General features: G+C 45.7%; 1 protein-coding gene across 1 annotated transcript in view; it reads right to left on the reverse strand.

The window, feature by feature from the left end:
- LOC147125042 (NADPH oxidase 2-like) overlaps positions 1-19,067 on the reverse strand; it is a gene marked incomplete at its 5' end in the record, with an annotated part of 51,349 nt that overhangs the window by 17,964 nt on the left and 14,318 nt on the right. The window contains 5 exons of the mRNA XM_085990997.1: positions 267-359; positions 3,115-3,244; positions 5,370-5,551; positions 10,054-10,196; positions 10,965-11,049. Of these exons, the coding sequence (XP_085847123.1) occupies positions 267-359; positions 3,115-3,244; positions 5,370-5,551; positions 10,054-10,196; positions 10,965-11,049 (633 nt within the window). The remainder of the gene's footprint in view (positions 1-266; positions 360-3,114; positions 3,245-5,369; positions 5,552-10,053; positions 10,197-10,964; positions 11,050-19,067) is intronic.

Below are 19,067 nucleotides of genomic sequence, written 5' to 3' on the forward strand. Positions count from 1 at the left end.
TTGCTTTATACGGAGCTGTCGGCTCTCCGTATCTTTTACTATAGCGTTCGGTTATCCAGAATTTTTGATGAACCGGCACCACGTCAGTCCCGTCCGTGCCGGATAAAAAAAAGTTTCCTGTATGTTTACTTCCGATCCAAATATTATGGGCATAGTTTGTAAGAATGATTAATGGGGTGGTCGGATAAGGCATCACTGTCTGTGCCCTCTTGCTCCATTGCCATAAAAGTACTGGAATCTCGTATCAGCATATTTAATTTTTTTACCTTAGTGATGACAACTCTCTGTTGGGATCGATACAGTCGTATTAATCTCTCACAGATATATAATATCATCGGCCCAAGCACCCACTTCCAAGTCTGGAAAAGAACAACACATTGTAAGGAGAACAGAGAACATCTAAAGAGTGATGTAAACGAGTTACTAAACTGAAAGGCCCATAATAACTGAAGTCAAGTGAGGGCAGATGGCTCAGTGCAAAGCAGCAAAGACAGACATTTTAAAGATGGGAAGGGCTCACAATCTGATGCAGTTTCTTCACATTAATGAAGTTATTGTCAGTGAAGTGCTGGAGTTATCAGAAATCAGTTACACACATGTGGATTTTCACACTCTTTATTGGCCTTGTTATAAAAACACACTGACCACAAAATGGTAGAGGGCACCTTTTGAATCTGTATATCTCCTCATGGCAAGCTCTTTCTGTTGCGTTTGCAAAGATAATCCAGAGGCCGTATGCAGAGCTCAGTTCCTGTTGCTTTTAATGGCTGATCCAAACACACTCTCCTAGGCAAAAGCAATCGAATACCTATATCCAATGTCAGACACAATACAACGATAACAGCACTGATGTGCCTCAATAATTCCGAGACTCGATGTTAGCGAAACAAAACAAGGCTTTTATTAACTTAGAAAGTAGCACGTAAGAGAGAGAGGTATCTTCCTTCTGGAGACTGAGGCCAGACTGAGCTAGCTTACAAAAGGGGCCAGGTATGGGCGGAGCCCTACACACAGCACATTCCAGCACATTCCAATAAACAATACAATGAGGACTGGGGGAAGGGAAATGACACTGAAACCGACCACAGTCACAGGCAGTGATGAATGGAATATTTCATCACAAGCACTATCAAACTCCATGTGCTCAGGCCAAGGCATCGAGTACCTATCACCAATGTCAGACATAACATTTCCTCCCCCCTCACAGAATTTCAAACATGAAATGTAGTGACAAAGTCCTGTAGGTGGCCAAGGCGAGAACGTGTACGAACAGACCGAGGTGCGGACTGGTGAGGGGCAGGCTGAGGCACAATATCTGCTTGAGGGTTGGCTGGCTGAGCCACATGTGCATCCCGCCACGCTGGGGGTAAGGCTTGGGGATTAGGTCCGTATAATCCCGCATCAGGGGGTGCTGGCACCTTCCGAAGGCGGCTGGCATGCCACCGAGAGCCGTCAGTGAGGCAGAAAGTGGCTGGTCCAAGTTGGCGGCTGATTTGGAGAGGGGAGGACCAGAATGAGGCCATCTTATTGTTGCGGTGAGGCCTGCGGACTCTGACCCAATCGGAGACTGAGATGTTGGGTGCCTTGGCCCTCTTTGACTGGTCGAAGCGGAGTTTCATCTTCTCCTGCTGTCTAGCGACTGTGGCTTGAGCCCGTGGAGCAGGGCTCTGAGCTAGCGAGGGGCGGAGCCTGCCAAGGGGCAGCATGAGCTCACGGCCTAGCATGAGGGATGCGGGTGAGACCCCTGTAGTGGAATGCTGGGAGGCTCTGTAGTGCAGCAGTGTATGGAGGAGGGCCTTGTCAAACGCACACCCCTGGGATAGGTGTGCTCTGAGGCCATTTTTCAGTGCCTGGTTAAAACGCTCCACCCCCCATTTGACTCGGGGTGGTAGTACGCTGTGCGTATGTGACGGATGCCCTTGCTCTCAAGGTAAGAGGCGAGTCCCGAAGAGACCATTTGGGGGCCATTGTCTGTGGTGATGGCCTTTGGATGCCCCCAGCGGGAGAAGAGGGACTCAAGGATATCGATGATGACCCGAGAGGTGACGGAGCCCACGGCAGTGACCTCTGGCCATTTTGAGTGCAGGTCATAGGTCACCACTAGGAACCGTTGATGGTGGGGGACACCATGGATCTCCCCGCAGATGTCCAGCTGCAGGTGCTCCCAGGGCTGAGAGGGCCAGGCAAGGGGTTGCAGGGGTGGAGGAGCTTGGTGGCCAGTCTTGCCACTTACAAGGCAGGCTGCACAGTCCTTGACCAGGGCCTCGATTTCCCTGTCGATACCTGGCCACCACACTAGGTCTCGGCATCGTTGTTTGAGCTTCACTATGCCCAAGTGGCCCTCATGCACCATGGATAAAACACGCGCACAAAGGGCACTTGGGACCACAGTGCAGAGCCCACGTGCAACACAGGAGTCATTCCAGCAGGAGAGCTCCTCTTTAACTCTGGAGTAGGCAGACAGTTCCTCAGGCACCTTGCGAGGCCAGCCATCTCTGATGAAGGTGCACAGCTGGGAGAGGGCCGGATCCTGTTCAGAGGCCTCTTTGAGCTCCTGGAGAGAGACTGTGGTTTGGAGAGGCGTGTGCAGCATCTGGACGATATCCTGTTCCACATGTTCAGACCCGACGAGTAGGGCTGGGGCAGAGACAGTGCGGGAGAGCAGATCTGCAACAACATTGTCACGTCCTGGTGTGAACTGGAGACTGAAATTGTATTGGCGGAGGCGGTCAGACCAGTGGTGTAGACGCAGTGGTCTGTGGCCCGTGCCGGATGTCGACAGCAGGGCAGTGAGAGCCTGGTGATCGGTTCGCAGGGTGAAGGCGCGGCCATTCGTGCCAAGGCAATCGAGTACCTATCACCAATGTCAGACATAACACTTTTGTTCTCTTTACTGACATGGCAAAGTGACAGCTTTCCCACAGGAAGGGAAATACATTATAAATAAGAATCACCCAAAGTTGCTTTGTAGCTTCTAGCTGTTGCCATATTCAGCCTGATTGGTGGATACCAGAATTAGTTCTCCAACCTGTCTTCTCAACTGTGGAATGGGCATGATCTAGAGAGACCTTGAGGTGCAGAGGGAAATTAATAATTCATTACAGAAACACTCACCATAGGTGCTCCTCCCTCAAACGAAGGGGTCGGACATTCATCGATCTTGCCCCAATCCGCTGTGCGATTTTGACATTTCATGTATTCATGTACCTCCATGCTGGCATCAGTCTGGTGTCGAACAATACGGCTGAAAGAAAAAAGGCATGTTTCATTCAAAGGGAAAGTGAGATGGTTATTAGAGATAAAAACAGAAAACTTTGGAAATACTCAGCAGGTCAGGCAGCATCTGTGGAGAGAGAAACAGAGTTAACGTTTCAGGTCGATGACCCTTCATCAGAAAAGTTTGTATTAGTGGTTATTAGAGAACCAGGCAGGTCAGCAAGTAAAATTACAATTTCACACAGAACTTACTGCAACACTGGATTGTTGTGACTCTTCAAAAGCTCCAGATGAAGCTATCCCTACAACAGTAACTTTTCAAGATGTTTGTGGTGTTTCTTTGTATTGCTATTTAACGTAGTACTAAAATAACCATTTGGCATGATCATTCCTGCCAAATTGGTGTTGAACACAATTATAGGTGTGATAAATATCTGCAGTCATGATGTTGCTGATCATAACACACTGGCCTTGTTTTAAGTGGAGGTGGGATCTGCCTGTGGGGTGGGGGGGGGGGTGCGGGGGTGCCTGGGCGAACAACAAACTCGCATGGCGTGGCCCAGAGTGATTTTGACTCGGGCCTCATTTAAATACTCGGACTCCCGCTTACCCCAGAACTAAGTCTCCATGTCTGTTTCCTGAATTCCACCTCCCCCCGCCCCATCTCTCCAGAAGGTACTAACGCTTGCTGGGTTACAGTGCCAGTGGTCTGCACTCCACTGTTACCTTGTTCATATGTGGATGCTGTGCACCTAAGGGGGAAGCACTGCAGCTGAGCCTAATTCTGTTCTCAGGAAATGACCATCCATGCACTCGCCAGTAGGAGCCATCGGTGATCAGATGTGGCAACCCTGGATGATATTTCTTTTCCTACCTTTGCGCAAGCAGTATTGCTCTACCACCATTCACAATAAGGGCTGCTAACTCAGCCTTACCCTGCCACAGATGTTAAAGTAACTGGCCTGTATTTATCAGGGTTAGTTCTAACTCCCTTTTTGAAAATGGATATTACATTGGCCACTCTACAGTCTTCTGACACACATCCGCTCTAATTAGAACCCTGACGTATAATGCCTAGGGCCTCCATTATTTTTTCTCCCATCTCAGTCTTAAATGGCCAACCCCTTATCTTAAGACTATACCCCCTAGTTCCAGACTCTCCGGCTAGGGGATAATCAATTTGAACATTATATTTGTGTTGTGTTATATCTCTACTATGCAGTGAGGGCACATGTCACTGCAAATGTTCAGTCTCTTGTATTCATAGGCATCCTAACTTAATCACTGAGCCTTAATAGTTGGCTTCTCTTCTTGATTCTTGTCCTGATTTTTATGCTTGAAAACTTGTCTCTATGATGAGAGATTGAGTGAGTAGATTGGGCCTGTACTCTCTGGAGTTTAAAAGAATGAGTGTTGATCTCATTGAAACATATAAGATTCTGAGGGGAATTAACAGGGTAGATGCTGAGAGGCTGTTTCCCCTGGCAGGACAGTCTACAACTAGGGGGTCACAGTCTCAGGATAAGGGGTCGGCCTTTTAAGACTGAGATGAGGAGGAATTTCTTTACTCAGAGGGTTGTGAATCTTTGGAATTCTCTACCCCAGAGGCCTGTGGATGCTCAGTCGTTGAGTATGTTCAAGACTGAGATCGATAGATTTTCGGACTCTAGGGGAATCAAGGGATATGGGGATCGGGCGGGAAAGTGGAGTTGAGGTCAAAGATCAGCCATAATCGTACTGAATGGCGGAGCAGACTCGAAGGGCCTTATGGCCTACTTCTGCTCCTATTTCTTATGTTCTTATGTTCTCAGCACAAACCAGGGATTGAACCTGTCCCCAATACTAATAGTTGCAGTTATGGTCCCTATCTGTTTTGGGGCACTTTGTCCGATGGAATATCTCTTATATCAACCAACATTATTAAAACAGATTATCTGGTCATTATCACATTGCTGTTTGTGGGAATTGCTGTGTGCAAATTGGCTGCTGCGTATCTTACATTACAGCAGTGACTACACATCAAAAGTACTTCATTGGCTGTAAAGTTGTTTGAGTCACCCTGAGGACGTGAAGGTGCTATATAAATGCAAGTTCTTTCTTCACAAAAATCACAGAAATCTCATCTATTTTAAGTAAGGTATCATCGTACATACCCAACGCCATGGATGACGAGTCCTGCAAAGAATATGACAAAGAGATGGTGTGTAAACCAGAAGACCTCAAAATACGATCTGCGAATGGTGTCTGTTGAGGATGTGATCATCAGGATAAGCGCAATTGTGATGATGACTCCAGTTAGTCCAGCCAGGGTGGTGAATGCAACATAGCTGGGATTCTGAGGACGAGATGCATACATGTTAACAACAGCAGCACTTATCAAAAAGCAGTGATGCAGACTAAACAAGATTTTCACACATAATCCAACCTGATAAAGGCTTTTTGTGTCTGTACTGCATTTAAAAAGACCCCTTTAAAAGAGGCAGTTTTTCTATCAGGAGCCAAGATTTAGGGTCCTATCATAAAGAACTCCTTTCTATTTAAAAAATTATTTTGTGGGGGATAATTTTTACAAGTATTCTTTGCTTGTATACTGAGAAAATTTGAGGAATTATTTACACAAAGGAGAATAAACACACAGAATTGAAAAGACACAGGCCTAGAAATTCACTTTGGGGCGGCCAGCTCGCTCGCGCCCAAAAGTTAGCGCTGGGCGGGGAGCCATTAGCGATCGTCAGATATTCAGTGTTTGCGCCCCAATTCGGAACCGGGCGCTATACCAGGGTGTGTCCGCCTCCGCTTGGGGCGCTGACACTGAATTTCAGCGCTATTGGCGCCGCTGCGCCAGCCGCTGCGGAGCGGCAGGCTGCGGTACTGCAGGCCTCCTCCTTCTCTTAAGGGGGAGCTGCCTGCAACGGGGAGATCGCCGCTGGAGAGTGCCGGCAAATGAGCCCGGCACCACAGAGAAGTGCCGGGTTCGCGGAAAGCAGCCGGCAATGCCGCGGGGGGTGGGGGGGAGGTGGAGGAGGCCGGGGAAGGAGGTGCGGGCAGGCGGCCACCGAAAAAGCGGCCGGCCGCACCTTCCCCTTTAAAGCGCCCCACTAAGGCTACAGCACGGCCCCGTTTTCTGGTCGCTGTTTGCGGCCGCTTCGGAGGAGGCGGCCGCTACTAAATATGGGGATCGGGCCGGTTTCGGGGCGGAACCGGGGCACTGCGCACACCGATAACGTCATCGGTGCCGGCGCAGCGCTAACGGCTACCGCCGCCAATACCGCAGCGCAAACTCATTTTTGGCACAGAAGCCCTCTTTAGGCGGTAACTGGCTGCAAAGCTGGCAGCGCCTTAATGAATTTCTAGGCCACAATCTTTGAAGTGCTCGTATTAATGTATTTCAGCTGATGTTAATTCAGCTCCCTTGCACTGTCAGACTTAGGCCGCAATTTCAATAAAGGAGGCGGGTTGATGGCGGGTCCGCTGCTCGCCGTCTTTCGGACCCACTCCCGGATGCCGCCGCCCTGCAGTTAAGATTTTTGCTTGATTGGCCTCATTACAGCCGACGTGCGGGTCCCTGCAGGCAATTGCTTGCAGAGCGTCAGGTTCTCGCCTCTGATGACGCGTTGTTTCAGGAAAGATTTAAAGGAGCCATGTCCCCTTTACAGAAGCATTAGTTTTTTTGTGTTAAAAGTGCTGGCTTCTGCAGGAATGGCAGCCCCAAAAATGAAGGCTGCACCCAGGTTCAATGAGGGCTCTCTCCATGCTCTTGTGGAGGGAGTCAGAGGACATCAGGAGGTCCTCTTCCCTGGAAACGGAAGGAGGAGGCCTCCTCAGCAAACCAAGGCAGCTTGGCTGCAAGTTGCAGAGGAGGTGAGTTTGAGGTCTGTGTGCAGACACACATGGATTCAGTGTCGAAAAAGGTTTAATGATCTGCTGAGATCACCTAAAGTGTGGCCTCTGTGTTCTGGGAAATGGAAGTTCAAGAGTGAGAATCAGGGAGAATTCCATTTAGAATGTTGGTGGTAACACTGAGCGCAAACCACCGTTTATTGGGCAGATGATGCCTGGGGTTTTGAGAATGGCGGACTTATATTCATCTCCATGTGCCAGCCACCTGTGGTTGAAGCGTAAGCTTACTCGAATCTGCCATGGATGAGTGCATCCTTTGCCTGAAGGCCAGCAATGTGGTCACCTGCTGCTGGATTGGTCACATCCGGCCCCGCACGGTGTCGCTCCCCGTCCTCCTCCTCGTTCTCCTCCTCATCCTCTTCCTCTTCCTCTTCTTCCGAGGAGGCTGTGCACTGAGCCACTTGTTCATCCAGCAGCACTAAGCCGCGCTGCTGTGCAATGTTGTGCAGGGCACAGCAGACCACGCCAATTCTGGACACCCTGGCTGGTGCATACTGCAAGGCTCCACCAGATCTGTCTAGGCAGCGGAAGCGCATTTTGTGCAAACCGATGGTTTGCTTGATGATGTTTCTGGTGGATATGTGACTCACATTGTAGCGCTCCTCAGCATCATTTGATGGCCTCCTCATCGGTGTCATAAGCCACTTTTTCAGGGGATAGCCCTTGTCGCCAAGAAGCCATCCGGAAAGTTGGGTTGGTGGATGGAAGAGCTGAGACACAGTAGACTGGCGCAGGATGAAGGAGTCATGGCAACTGCCAGGGTACTTTGCGAAAACATGCATGATGATCTTCCTGTGGTTACACACCAGCTGGATGTTCAGGGAGTGGAATCCCTTGCGGTTGACAAATACAGCTGGGTTGTGATAGGGGGCCCTCATGGTTACATGTGTGCAGTCTATGATGCCCTGCACCATTGGCAAGCCTACCATATTGGCAAAGCCAATCGCACGCGCGGTCACACTTGGGCCATCCGTGGAGAAGTGGATGTAATTGTGCACCTTTGCAAAGAGGGCATCGGTAACCTGGGTGACGCAGGTGTGTGAGGCCGACTGGGAGATGCCGCTGATGTCTGCAGTTGATCCCGGGAAGGAGCCTGAAGCAAAGAAGTTGAGTGCGGTGGTGACTGACAGCCACTGGTAAGGAGTGTCCACACGCTCCTTGGGGCTCCAGGTGTTGGTGCAGCATTGCGCAGATGTCAGCGACTACCTCTCTTGAAAGTCTCAGCCTTTTTTGGCACTGCTGCTCAGTCATGCTGAGGAAGCTGATCCTCAGCCTGTAAACCCTGTGTTGGGGGTATCTCCTGCGGTGAGGTGCAGCCCTGCCCTGAGGCCCTCTGCCTTGTGCATCATCAGGTGGGTGAGGAGGAGGTTGGTGCTCCTGGTGCTAGTGCTGCTGTTGTGGCTGGTTGTGGTGCTGCTGCGACTGCTCTTCCTCTGAATCTGACGACCAGGACGAGATGATGTAAATGGTTCCCATCCCATTGCTATAGATTTCAGTTGAGGCAAGAAGCTTGCAAGCACACAGTCAAAGTGGCCTGAGATTATTCCAATCAGCTGACACTGCAAATGGCTGTCAGCTTGAACAGTCACAAGGTCAGAGAGTTACAAAATCCTATCCCAAACCTCCAACAACAAAGTTGTTGCATTTAAATGTCAGCGATGTTACAGGAGCGCTTTTAAAGTGCTGCACCAATGACTACAAATCATGTCCTCGAGAAACTCGTCTCCTTGCAGCGGGCGTGTTTCTGACAAGACGGGAAACAGGAGCCAGAAGCACAAAAATGGGAAACCAAGAAAGCAGATTGTTGACCCACTCCAGGCCTGTGCCAATGCTAAGAGATGTTCTGATTTCCAATTTGATGTGGAAATATCCTTAAAACATGTTAGCATTTGGGGGTGAAAGGGAAAACTTTGCCCCTTGGAGCCTTTCCTCCTTTTGGGGACCTTCCATCTGATTCTCATCACCAAAACGTTAGTAGATTTTCCTCCTCCTGGGCAGTGTGCCTCCTGATTTTTGAAGGGATTTTATCTCAGTGCCAGCCGTCTTTAGTATTGCTGCTGATGACCAGAGCTGGTGGACTGGAGTGATTGGGTTTTGCATAATGAAACCATTTTAACATCAACTGTCCTATTTTTGGTGCTTTTGAGTAGTCCAGCTCCTCTCCTGTCCTCACCAGGGTTCTGCGTTCAAATGGCATTTTGCAGGGTAAAGCTTTTAACATTGTCTACACTTATCGCACAGGTAGACTTCTCCTGTTGTCAGAGCCACAACCAACAGATGATCACGCAGCAGTTAATACTAGTTATGGAAAATGCTCACAGTGAATTTACTGCTGTGCTAATGTCCCACTGAAAACAAAATCCAGGCTCTTAGTAGTTATATAATGGTTGGCATGTATTCCCAGTAAGACAATTGAACTATGCAAGATTTTTAACAGGGAATTAAATAAACATGAAGATGAAAAATATTAAAGGGTATGGGGAAAGAGCACGAAAATGGGTTTAGAATAGGTAACCCCGGGAAGATGGGGGATCGGAGCAAGTAACAGCACAGTCACAATGGCCTGAACAGGCTCCTTCTGTAGTGAAATTTCTATGATTCTTTGGCCATAAAAGAGATTGACAATGTTCATCCAGGAAAACTGTTCACTGTTGCACAGGATTTAAATACCAGTGGACACAAGTTAAAAATTAGATGGTTAAGAATAGGAAAGGAAATTTTAATGAAGTTTTTCACTCAAAGGATAATCATGTTGCAAAGTAGGTTACCAGGAAATGCCTTTGAAGCAGACAATATAAATGGGTTCAAGAGAATTGGATCTGTTTCTGGAGAGAGAAAGTATTGTGGGATGTGGCAAGAAGGTGATGAATTAGTTGCGTATAAAATGGCTTTTTTCTGCTAAAAATTGTTATCTACTTACGAAAGAGCGCTTCTTACCGTCTGATCTGACCTAATAGGATTCAGCCAGGCAGTGTTATTGCCTCCAATTCGGGACAGCACAGCGTCCAACGTCTGTTGTTTTGACTGTCGGCTGTTGTTGAACCATTCAAAGTTCAGCAAATGTGCCACGATGTGAATTGCTATGGGAACAAGATGACCACAATGTTAGATAGCAAAATATCGGCGACTCTTCTCTTCCCCAGACCGAGGCTTAAAGCAAACGCTTATTGGAGATGAAGTATTGGAAAGATCACATTGCCTCTATTTATGGGGAACCATATTATCAAAACTGCTGTACAATGTATCCACCCATATATAGCCAACTGTGTTGTAATTAGACTGATCAGAATACATCATACAATGTATTTCCTGTCATCTGCATGTTAGCAAAGCTGCGTGTTCAGGCATCCAGAGTTGTTATGGGCCATGGGGGAGGGAGCGTGAGGGGGGGATTAAAAGGACCAATTTTCCTGGTGCAATTTATCACAGAGCAATTGACTCCACTAGGCAAGGCAGGAAAATTGAATTTTAATTTTGCTTTTAAATCCACAACTTCAGCCAGTACCATTGGCCCTGCTACACTGCGGCAGTCACCGCAGCAACTTCCCTCCACCCCACCTGAAGCAGGTGCCCTTGGCATGGCAGCCTGCCCAACTTATTCAAATGACCCTGTAAAATCAGCTGGGGTCTGGGGTGCAAGCATGGGGTAGGCAGAAGTTGTGCCTTGCTTGAAGTTGTGCCACTATTGCAGCTAAGAGGAAAATCCCTCCCTCCTACAGAATCACATGAGCAAGCAAGTCATACATTTGTGAAAAATGAAAAGCAAATCAAAGCCTTGCATTTTCTGTGCCTGGATGCAAGGGGGTCAGAAGAATGCCATCTTCCTCAGATGGCACTGAAAAGCCTACCCGTGTGCAAGGCGATCATGTAAGCCACCAATTTATGGAACGTGATGTTCTTGTCCAGCTGTTTTCTTGCACTGCACCTGCAACACTAACACAGAGTAGAAGAAAAACAGTCAAGATCCAAGAGGAATCTTACTAAGCAATCAAGCTTTATTATGATAGGACATGGGGACAAATCTAAAGCTTTCTTACTCGGTTGTTATGACACATTATCTGCTGAAAATGAAGAACTAGTGTTTTCAAGTAATATTTTTCTGTAGTTTTCACATTTTTGTGGAGCTTGCAAGGGATAAACACAGGAGAATTTTTAGGAAACAGAGAAAAGCAATTAGGCCGAACAAGTCCATCTCTTTTTGATAGACCATCCCCACCTACTTTCCTACTCACTGTTTTCTTCAGTTCTTCCCTCTCCAGAAACACATCTAATTGTATTTTGAATACAATGTAGTTAGATATTGTTTTCTGGGCCATATAGAGAAACCCTAGTGAGCTTGTTAAAAATGGTTGAAATTGTAACGAGGCAGGAAGAGTTTGCAACCAATTGGGGCCTTCCACTGATGGCATGGTTGAGATCACAAACTCACCACATGGATAATTGTAGACACTACTACTGGCAGTCTGTGGCAAGCCCACTGCAGCTTTCACTACAAGCTGATGTATGGAGTTGGGACCAGATCACCTACTTGCACAAGAATGGTGCACATCATAGGGGATCGAGAATCATAAAATCATAGAATTTTACAGCACAAAGGGAGGCCATTTGGCCCATCACACATGTGCCAGCTTTCTGAAATTACGTTTCATTTAATCCGTTTCTCTGCCCTTTTCCCGTGCCCTTTAAAGTTTTTATTTTTCAACTATTTATCTACTCTTTTAAAAGGTATTATGGATCCTCCTTCCACCACTGTTTGTGGTAGGGCATTCTATGTCCCAACCACCTTCTACGTAAAAACATTGCTCCTAATCTGCCCCTTCAATCTTTTGGTGCCCTCCACTTATTGATTCACTGACTAGTGGAAATAGTTTTTCCTACTTATCTTATCAAAACCCTTCATACTTTTGGGCACCCTCAATCAGATCTCCTTTTAACCTTCTCTGCTCTAATGAAAAAAGTCCCAGTTTTTCTAATGTTTTTTAATACTAAAGTCTCTTATCCTTGTATTATCTTAGTGCATCTCTTCTGTACCTTCTCCGTCACCTTGATATCCTTCCTAAAGTAGAGTAACCAAAAAGGCACACAATAATGTATGACCTAACCAAAGATTTGTATAGTTTTAGTTTACCGCTTTGCTTTTGTACTCTATGCTCTTAACGTAGTAGCCCAGATACTTTTTTTTACAGCTTTATCAACTTCTCCTCCTAGTTTTAAAGAGTTGTGTATCTGAATTCCTAAGTCTCTCTGCTCATCTACTCTTTTTAAAGTTTTGTTATTTAATGTGCATTCCCTCTCCATATTCTCCCTTCCAAAATGTATCACCTCACAATTTGCTGCATGAAATTACATCCAATATCAATCTATGCAATATACTAACCTGTCTACATCCACTTTTACAATTAAGCTTGCTATCTTTGTAACATCTGCAAATTTTGACATTGTGCCCCTATACCTGAATCCAGATCATTTATGTTTATTGAGAAGAGCAATGGTCCTGACATTGATCCTTGGGGAACACCACCCTCCAGTTCAAAAAACATTCATTAACCATACTCTCTGTTTTCTGTGCTTTAATCAACTTCCTATCCATGCGGCCACACTCCCTTTAATAACATTTGCCTTAATTTTATCAACAAGCCTCCTATCTGACACCTTATCGAACCCCTTTGAAAATCTATGTACGCAACATCCATGCATGTCCTTTATCAATACACTCTGTTACTTTCTCAAAGAACTCTATTAAATTTGTTAGACACTACTTGCCTTTTATAAGTTTGTGCTGGTTGTCCTTAATTAACCCATGTTTTTCTATGGCCTCTGGAACATAAGAAATAAGAGCAGGAGTAGGCCATACGGCCCCTCAAGCCTGCTCCGCCATTCAATAAGATCATGGCTAGAAACTGAACTCCTACCAATGTTAGACTAACTGGGCCATATCTCTTTCTCTCTTGAACAGAGGTATTACATTGGCAGCCTTCCAGTCCTCTGCAACAACTTCCATATCCAGGGGTTACTTGAAAGATTGTGATCAGCAGCCCTGCTATTTCCTGTTGGATCACCCTCAGCATTCTAGAGTGCATGGCATTAGATTCTGATGCCTTTTCCACTTTGAGTTCTGCCAATTTTTCAGTATCACTTCCTTACCTATAGTTATTTGAGCTAATTGCTTCACCTCCATTTCTTATATTCAAACTAAAAACTGAGGCAGATACTAATTTAGTATCTGCCATTCCTCATCCTCCATGAGATTTCCTTTTCTGTCTCTAATCGACGTTACCCTTTATTTATTCCTTTATTTTGTGTGTCGATAAAAACTTTTACTGTTTCCTTTTTTATTGCCTACCAATCTATTGTGAGACTTCCTCTTAACCTTTCTGATCTTTTTTGCTTCCCTTCTATATTTTTTGCTTGCTTTTCTTTTGTATTATTAACATTAGATTTATCATGTGCTTCTCTTATTAAGTCTCATTTTAATTTAGCTTCTCATCAATGAACTCCAGCTTTTGTTGCACCCCTTTACATCTTGTGAGAGTATATTTAGCATGTATCCTAATCATTGTTTGAAAGTTTCTTTCCAATTTATGTGGACTAGTCACATTTTTATTTAATTGAACAGTGCCATTTTCCCTGTGATGTTATTTTTGTTTATTCGCGCTCCTTCCAAAGAAGAGGAAGAAATAAATGTAAAATGTAAGAGGTGGTATCCTGTGCAATCAGCTCTCAAGTGTAGTGAAGGCTGGTTGGTAAAATTTCCTTTACTTTTATTTTTACTATCACTATCAAATCTTACTCAGTCAACTCTATCGGGGCACCTATGATTAATGTCAAGTGCCTTGTAGATGTGAAATGAAAGTCAGCAAGTGTGTGCCTACCAGTCCAGTGTCACTGGAGAATTCCTTTTCCTCAAAAATAAGAGACATGAGGCTGATCGCTTGTGTCGAAGATCTGAGTTATGGTGAAAGATTGGAGAAACCTATGTTTTTCAGCCTTCAAAGAAGGCATCTGAAAGGTGATCTTATAGAAGTGCATAAGGTAGTTAAGGGATAGGAAAAAGAGACATGGATTCAAACTAGTAAAAGGCAAATTTAGGACTAATATCAGGAAGTTCGTTTTCACACAAAGGGGGTAGTTTTAACTTTTGGTGATAGTGTAAAACAGGTGATATCGGACAGGCTGCCCATATTTCACCACTCGCGATTTTCCTTAACCATTGACTTCAATAGAAAGGAAAATTGGGAGAGGTGTATAAGGGGCAGCTGGTCCAATATCACCCATTTCAAATTACCCCCAAAGAGTGGTCAATGCATGGAATGAACTTCCAGATGAGTAGTGGAGATGAAAACCCTGGAATCATTTAAGAAATAATTGGCTGGTGCAATGGGGGAATTGTAGGTTTTTTTGGATGGAGGAAGTAAGATGGGCTAAAGGACCTTCCTCATCTGTGTTTATCATGTGATTCTATAATGTTGTGACTAAACCCATGTAATTGACAGCTTCAAAGTGCCATTCTGTCTGTGTGACTGGGTGTGTCTGTGTGACTGGGTGTGTGTTGCAAGCACTTTTGCGTAGGCTGCACCCAACGTCCTTGAAACTATTGCATTTGTGACATCAGTGCAGAAACAACACATAAGTATTTCAAGATTATGCCTCAGTACAACACCCAGTCCTCACCTCGTGCAATTATGAGATAGAAATTGGATTTGGAAAGACAAGTTTAAATAAAGTCAGCAACAACTTCCTCTTTAAAGGACTATCTGACAGAAGGAGAGGTGTAGGCACACCCTTGTACAGACCACAAATATCTACAGAAGATTGCATTTCAAGGAACAAACTTATTAAATCTAAAAATAGAACACAAAACCTGGATATAAGAGCTTGGCGGGACGAAAATGCTTATCATAAATTCAGACACAAGCTGCTCCCCAGGTTCCACCTACTAATTCTGTCCATTAATTTCCTTTTCTTTTACTATTTTTCTCCCCTCCTTCCCCAAAGGTGTTGACTTCTTGTTGGAGTATGGCTGTAGCTAGAGTGCAGTTTTTGTTGGAGTGTGGTTTAGTTCCATAAGCACCGGTTGCCCCATGGTACCTCGCCCACATGTGAGCGTTGGCAACAAGTGCCAGTGGCCTATCCCCCTTCAGCAGCATCATAGCTGAGCCCAATCCTGCCCTCAATCAACATACAATGATGTTTACAGGGGTCACTGGATAATAGTCAGGGGTGCTGAGACCAGCACAGACTGGAAATCAAACTCAGGACTTTGCTGGTCATTATGGGAACATAAAGCCTTTCTCTTACAGAGGACCAGGCTAAAGCCTGATAGAAACATAGAAGATAGGAGCAGGAGTAGGCCATTCGGCTCTTCGAGTCTGCTCCGCCATTTAATGAGATCATGGCTGATCATCCAAATTCAGTACCCTGTCCCTGCCTTCTCCCCATATCCCTTGATCCCTTTAGCCTCAAGAAATATATCCAACTCTTTCTTGAATATATTTAATGAACTGGCCTCCACCGCCCTCTGTGGCAGAGAATTCCACAGGTTCACCACTCTCTGGGTGAAGAAATTCCTCCTCATTTCAATCTTAAATGGCTTACCCCTTATCCTTAGACTATGACCCCTGGTTCTGGACTCCCCGGCCATCCGAAACATCCTTCCTGCATCTAGTCTGTCCAGACCTGACAGAATTTTATAGGTTTCGATGAGATCCCCTCTCAATCTTCTAAACTCCAGTGAGTATAAGCCCAATCGACACAATCTCTCCTCATACGTCATTCCTGCCATCCCAGGTATCAGCCTGGCGAATCTTCGCTGCACTCCCTCCATGGCAAGAATGTCATTTCTCAGGTAAGGTGACCAAAACTGCACACAATACTCAAGGTGCGGTCTCACCAAGGCCCTGTACAACTGGAGCAAGACATCCTTGTTCCTGTACTCGAACCCTCTTGCTACGAAGGCCAACATACCATTTGCCTTCTTAACCGCCTGCTGCACCTGCATGCTTACCTTCAGTGACTGGTGCACAATAACACCCAGGTCTCGTTGCACTTCCCCTTCTCCCAATCTATTACCATTCAAATAATAATCTGCCTTCCTGTTTTTGCCACCAAAGTGGATAACCTCACATTTATCCACATTATAGCGCATTTGCCATGTTTCTGCCCAATCACCCAACCTGTCCAAATCGTACTGGAGTTTCACAACATCCTCCTCACAGCTTACCCTCCCACCCAGCTTTGTGTCATCTGCAAATTTGGAGATATTACATCCAATTACCTCGTCCAGATCATTAATATATATTGTGAACAGCTGGGGTCCTAGGACCAATCCTTGCTGTACCCCACTAGTCACTGCCTGCCACTCGGAAAACGACCCGTTTATTCCAACTCTTTGCTTTCTGTCCGCCAACCAGTTCTCTATCCAAGTCAATACCTTGCCCCCAATCCCATGTGCCTTAATTTTGCACGCTAATCTCTTATGTGGGACCTTATCGAAAGCCTTCTGAAAGTCCAAATACACCACATCCACTGGTTCTCCTTTATCTATTTTACCAGTTACATCCTCAAAAAATTCCAGTAGATTAGTCAAGCATGATTTACCTTTTGTAAATCCATGTTGACTTTGTCCGATCCTGTCACTGCTTTCCAAGTGCTCTGCTATTACATCTTTTATAATAGACTCTAGTATTTTCCCCACTACCGATGTCAGGCTTACCAGTCTATAATTCCCCGCTTTTTCTCTACCACCTTTTTTGAATAGTGGGGTAACATTAGCTACCCTCCAATCCATGGGTACCTTTCCAGAGTCTATCGAGTTCTGGAAGATGACCAGCAATGCATCTACTATCTCTAGGGCCACTTCCTTAAGTCCCCTGGGATGTAGACCATCAGGCCCTGGGGATTTATCAGTCTTCAGTCCCATCAATTTTCCTAACACCATTTCCCTACAAATACTGATTTCTTTCAGTTCCTCCCTTTCATCAGACCCTATGTTCCCCGGCATCTCTGGGAGGTTATTTGTGTCCTCCTTTGTGAAGACAGAACCAAAGTATGTATTTAGTTGGTCTGCCATTTCCTTGTTTCCCATGATAAATTCCCCTGATTCTGACTGTAAGGGACCTACGCTTGACTTCACCAATCTTTTTCTCTTCACATATCTATTTAAGTCAGTTTTTATGTTCCCTGCAAGCTTAGTCTCATATTCTATTTTCCCTTTCTTAATTAATCCCTTTGTCCTCCTTTGTTGACTCCTAAACTGCTCCCAATCTTCAGGATTATTGCTTTTTCTAGCCAATTTATATGTCCTCTCCTTGGATCTTATGCTATCCCTAATTTCCCTTGTTAGCCATGGTTGAGTCACCTTTTTTGTTTTATTTTTATGCCAAACTGGGATGAACAAATTCTGTAGCTCATCCATTTGGTCTTTGAATGTTTGCCATTGCCTATCCACCGTCAACCCTTTGAGTGCCATTCCCCAATCAATCCTACCCAACTCGATCCTCAGACCATCGTAGTTTCCTTTATTTAAATTGAGGACCCTTGTCTCTGAGTCAACTACGTCATTCTCCATCTTAATGAAGAATTCAATCATATTATGATCGCTCCAACCCAAGGGGCCTCGTACAACAAGATTGCTAATTAATCCTTTCTTGTTACATAATACCCAGTCTAAGATGGCCTGATCTCTGGTTGGTTCCTCGACATATTGGTCCAGGAAACCATCCCGTAAACACTCCAGGAATTCCTCCTCCACAGTATTGTTACTAATTTGGTTGGCCCAATCTATATGTAGATTAAAGTCACTCATGATGACTGCTGTGCCCTTATTGCACGCTTCTTTAATTTCCCTTTTGATGCCACCCCCAACCTCCGCCTTACTGTTTGGAGGTCTATATACTACTCCCACGAATGTTTTTTTCCCCTTAGTATTCCTCAATTCTACCCATACAGATTCCACATCATCAGAGCTAATATCCTTCATTACAATTGTATTAATCCCTTCTTTAACCAGTAATGCTACCCCACCTCCCTTTCCTTTTTGCCTATCTTTCCTGAATATCGAATACCCCTGGATGTTGAGTTCCCAGTCTTGGCCATCCTTGAGCCACGTTTCCGTAATCCCAACCAAATCATATTCGTTTACCTCTATTTGCGCAGCCAATTCATCCACCTTATTACAAATGCTCCTCGCATTAAGACACAAAGCCTTCAGGCTTGTTTTTTTAACGCTCTTAGACCTATTAGAATTATTATTTACTGTGGCCATGTTTGATTTAAACCGTTGATTTCTCTGACTGCCACTTTTGTTTTTCTCCTTCCTATCTTTTGCTTTTATCCCTGTTTTCCTTTCCTCTGTCTCCCTGCTCAGGTTCCCAACCCCCTGCCATTTTAGTTTAAAACCCCCAAACAGTGCTAGCAAACCTCCCTGCAAGGGTATTTGTCCCGCTCTGGTTCAGGTGCAACCCGTCCGACTTGTACAAGTCCCACCTTCCCCAGAAGCAGGCCCAGTGATCCTCCCCCTTCAGAATGCCCTGCAGCCATTCAGTGACATCCTTGACCCTGGCACCAGGGAGGCAACAAACCATCCTGGAGTCACGTCTACGGCCACAGGAACGCCTATCTGTTCCCCTTACGATAGAATCCCCTACCACTATTGCTCTCCCACTCTTTTTCCTCCCTTCCTGAGCAGCAGAAGCACCCCTGGTGCCAGGAAGTTGGCTGCTGCTGCCTTCCCCTGGTGAGTCATCCCCTCAACAGTATCCAAATTGGTATACCTGTTTGAAAGGGGGATGGCCACAGGGGACCCCTGCACTACCTGCCTGCGCCTAGTACTCTGCCTGTTGGTCACCCGTTCCCTTTCTTCCTGTCCAACCTCTACCTGTGTTGTGTCCAACTCCCTAAACGTGCTATTCACGATGTCCCGAGCATCGCGAACGCTCCAGTATGCATCCAAT

This window comes from Somniosus microcephalus, chromosome 1 (genome assembly GCF_052327205.1).
Source record: "Somniosus microcephalus isolate GS21.2 chromosome 1, FLI_Smic_1.0, whole genome shotgun sequence".
Taxonomy (NCBI): domain Eukaryota; kingdom Metazoa; phylum Chordata; class Chondrichthyes; order Squaliformes; family Somniosidae; genus Somniosus; species Somniosus microcephalus.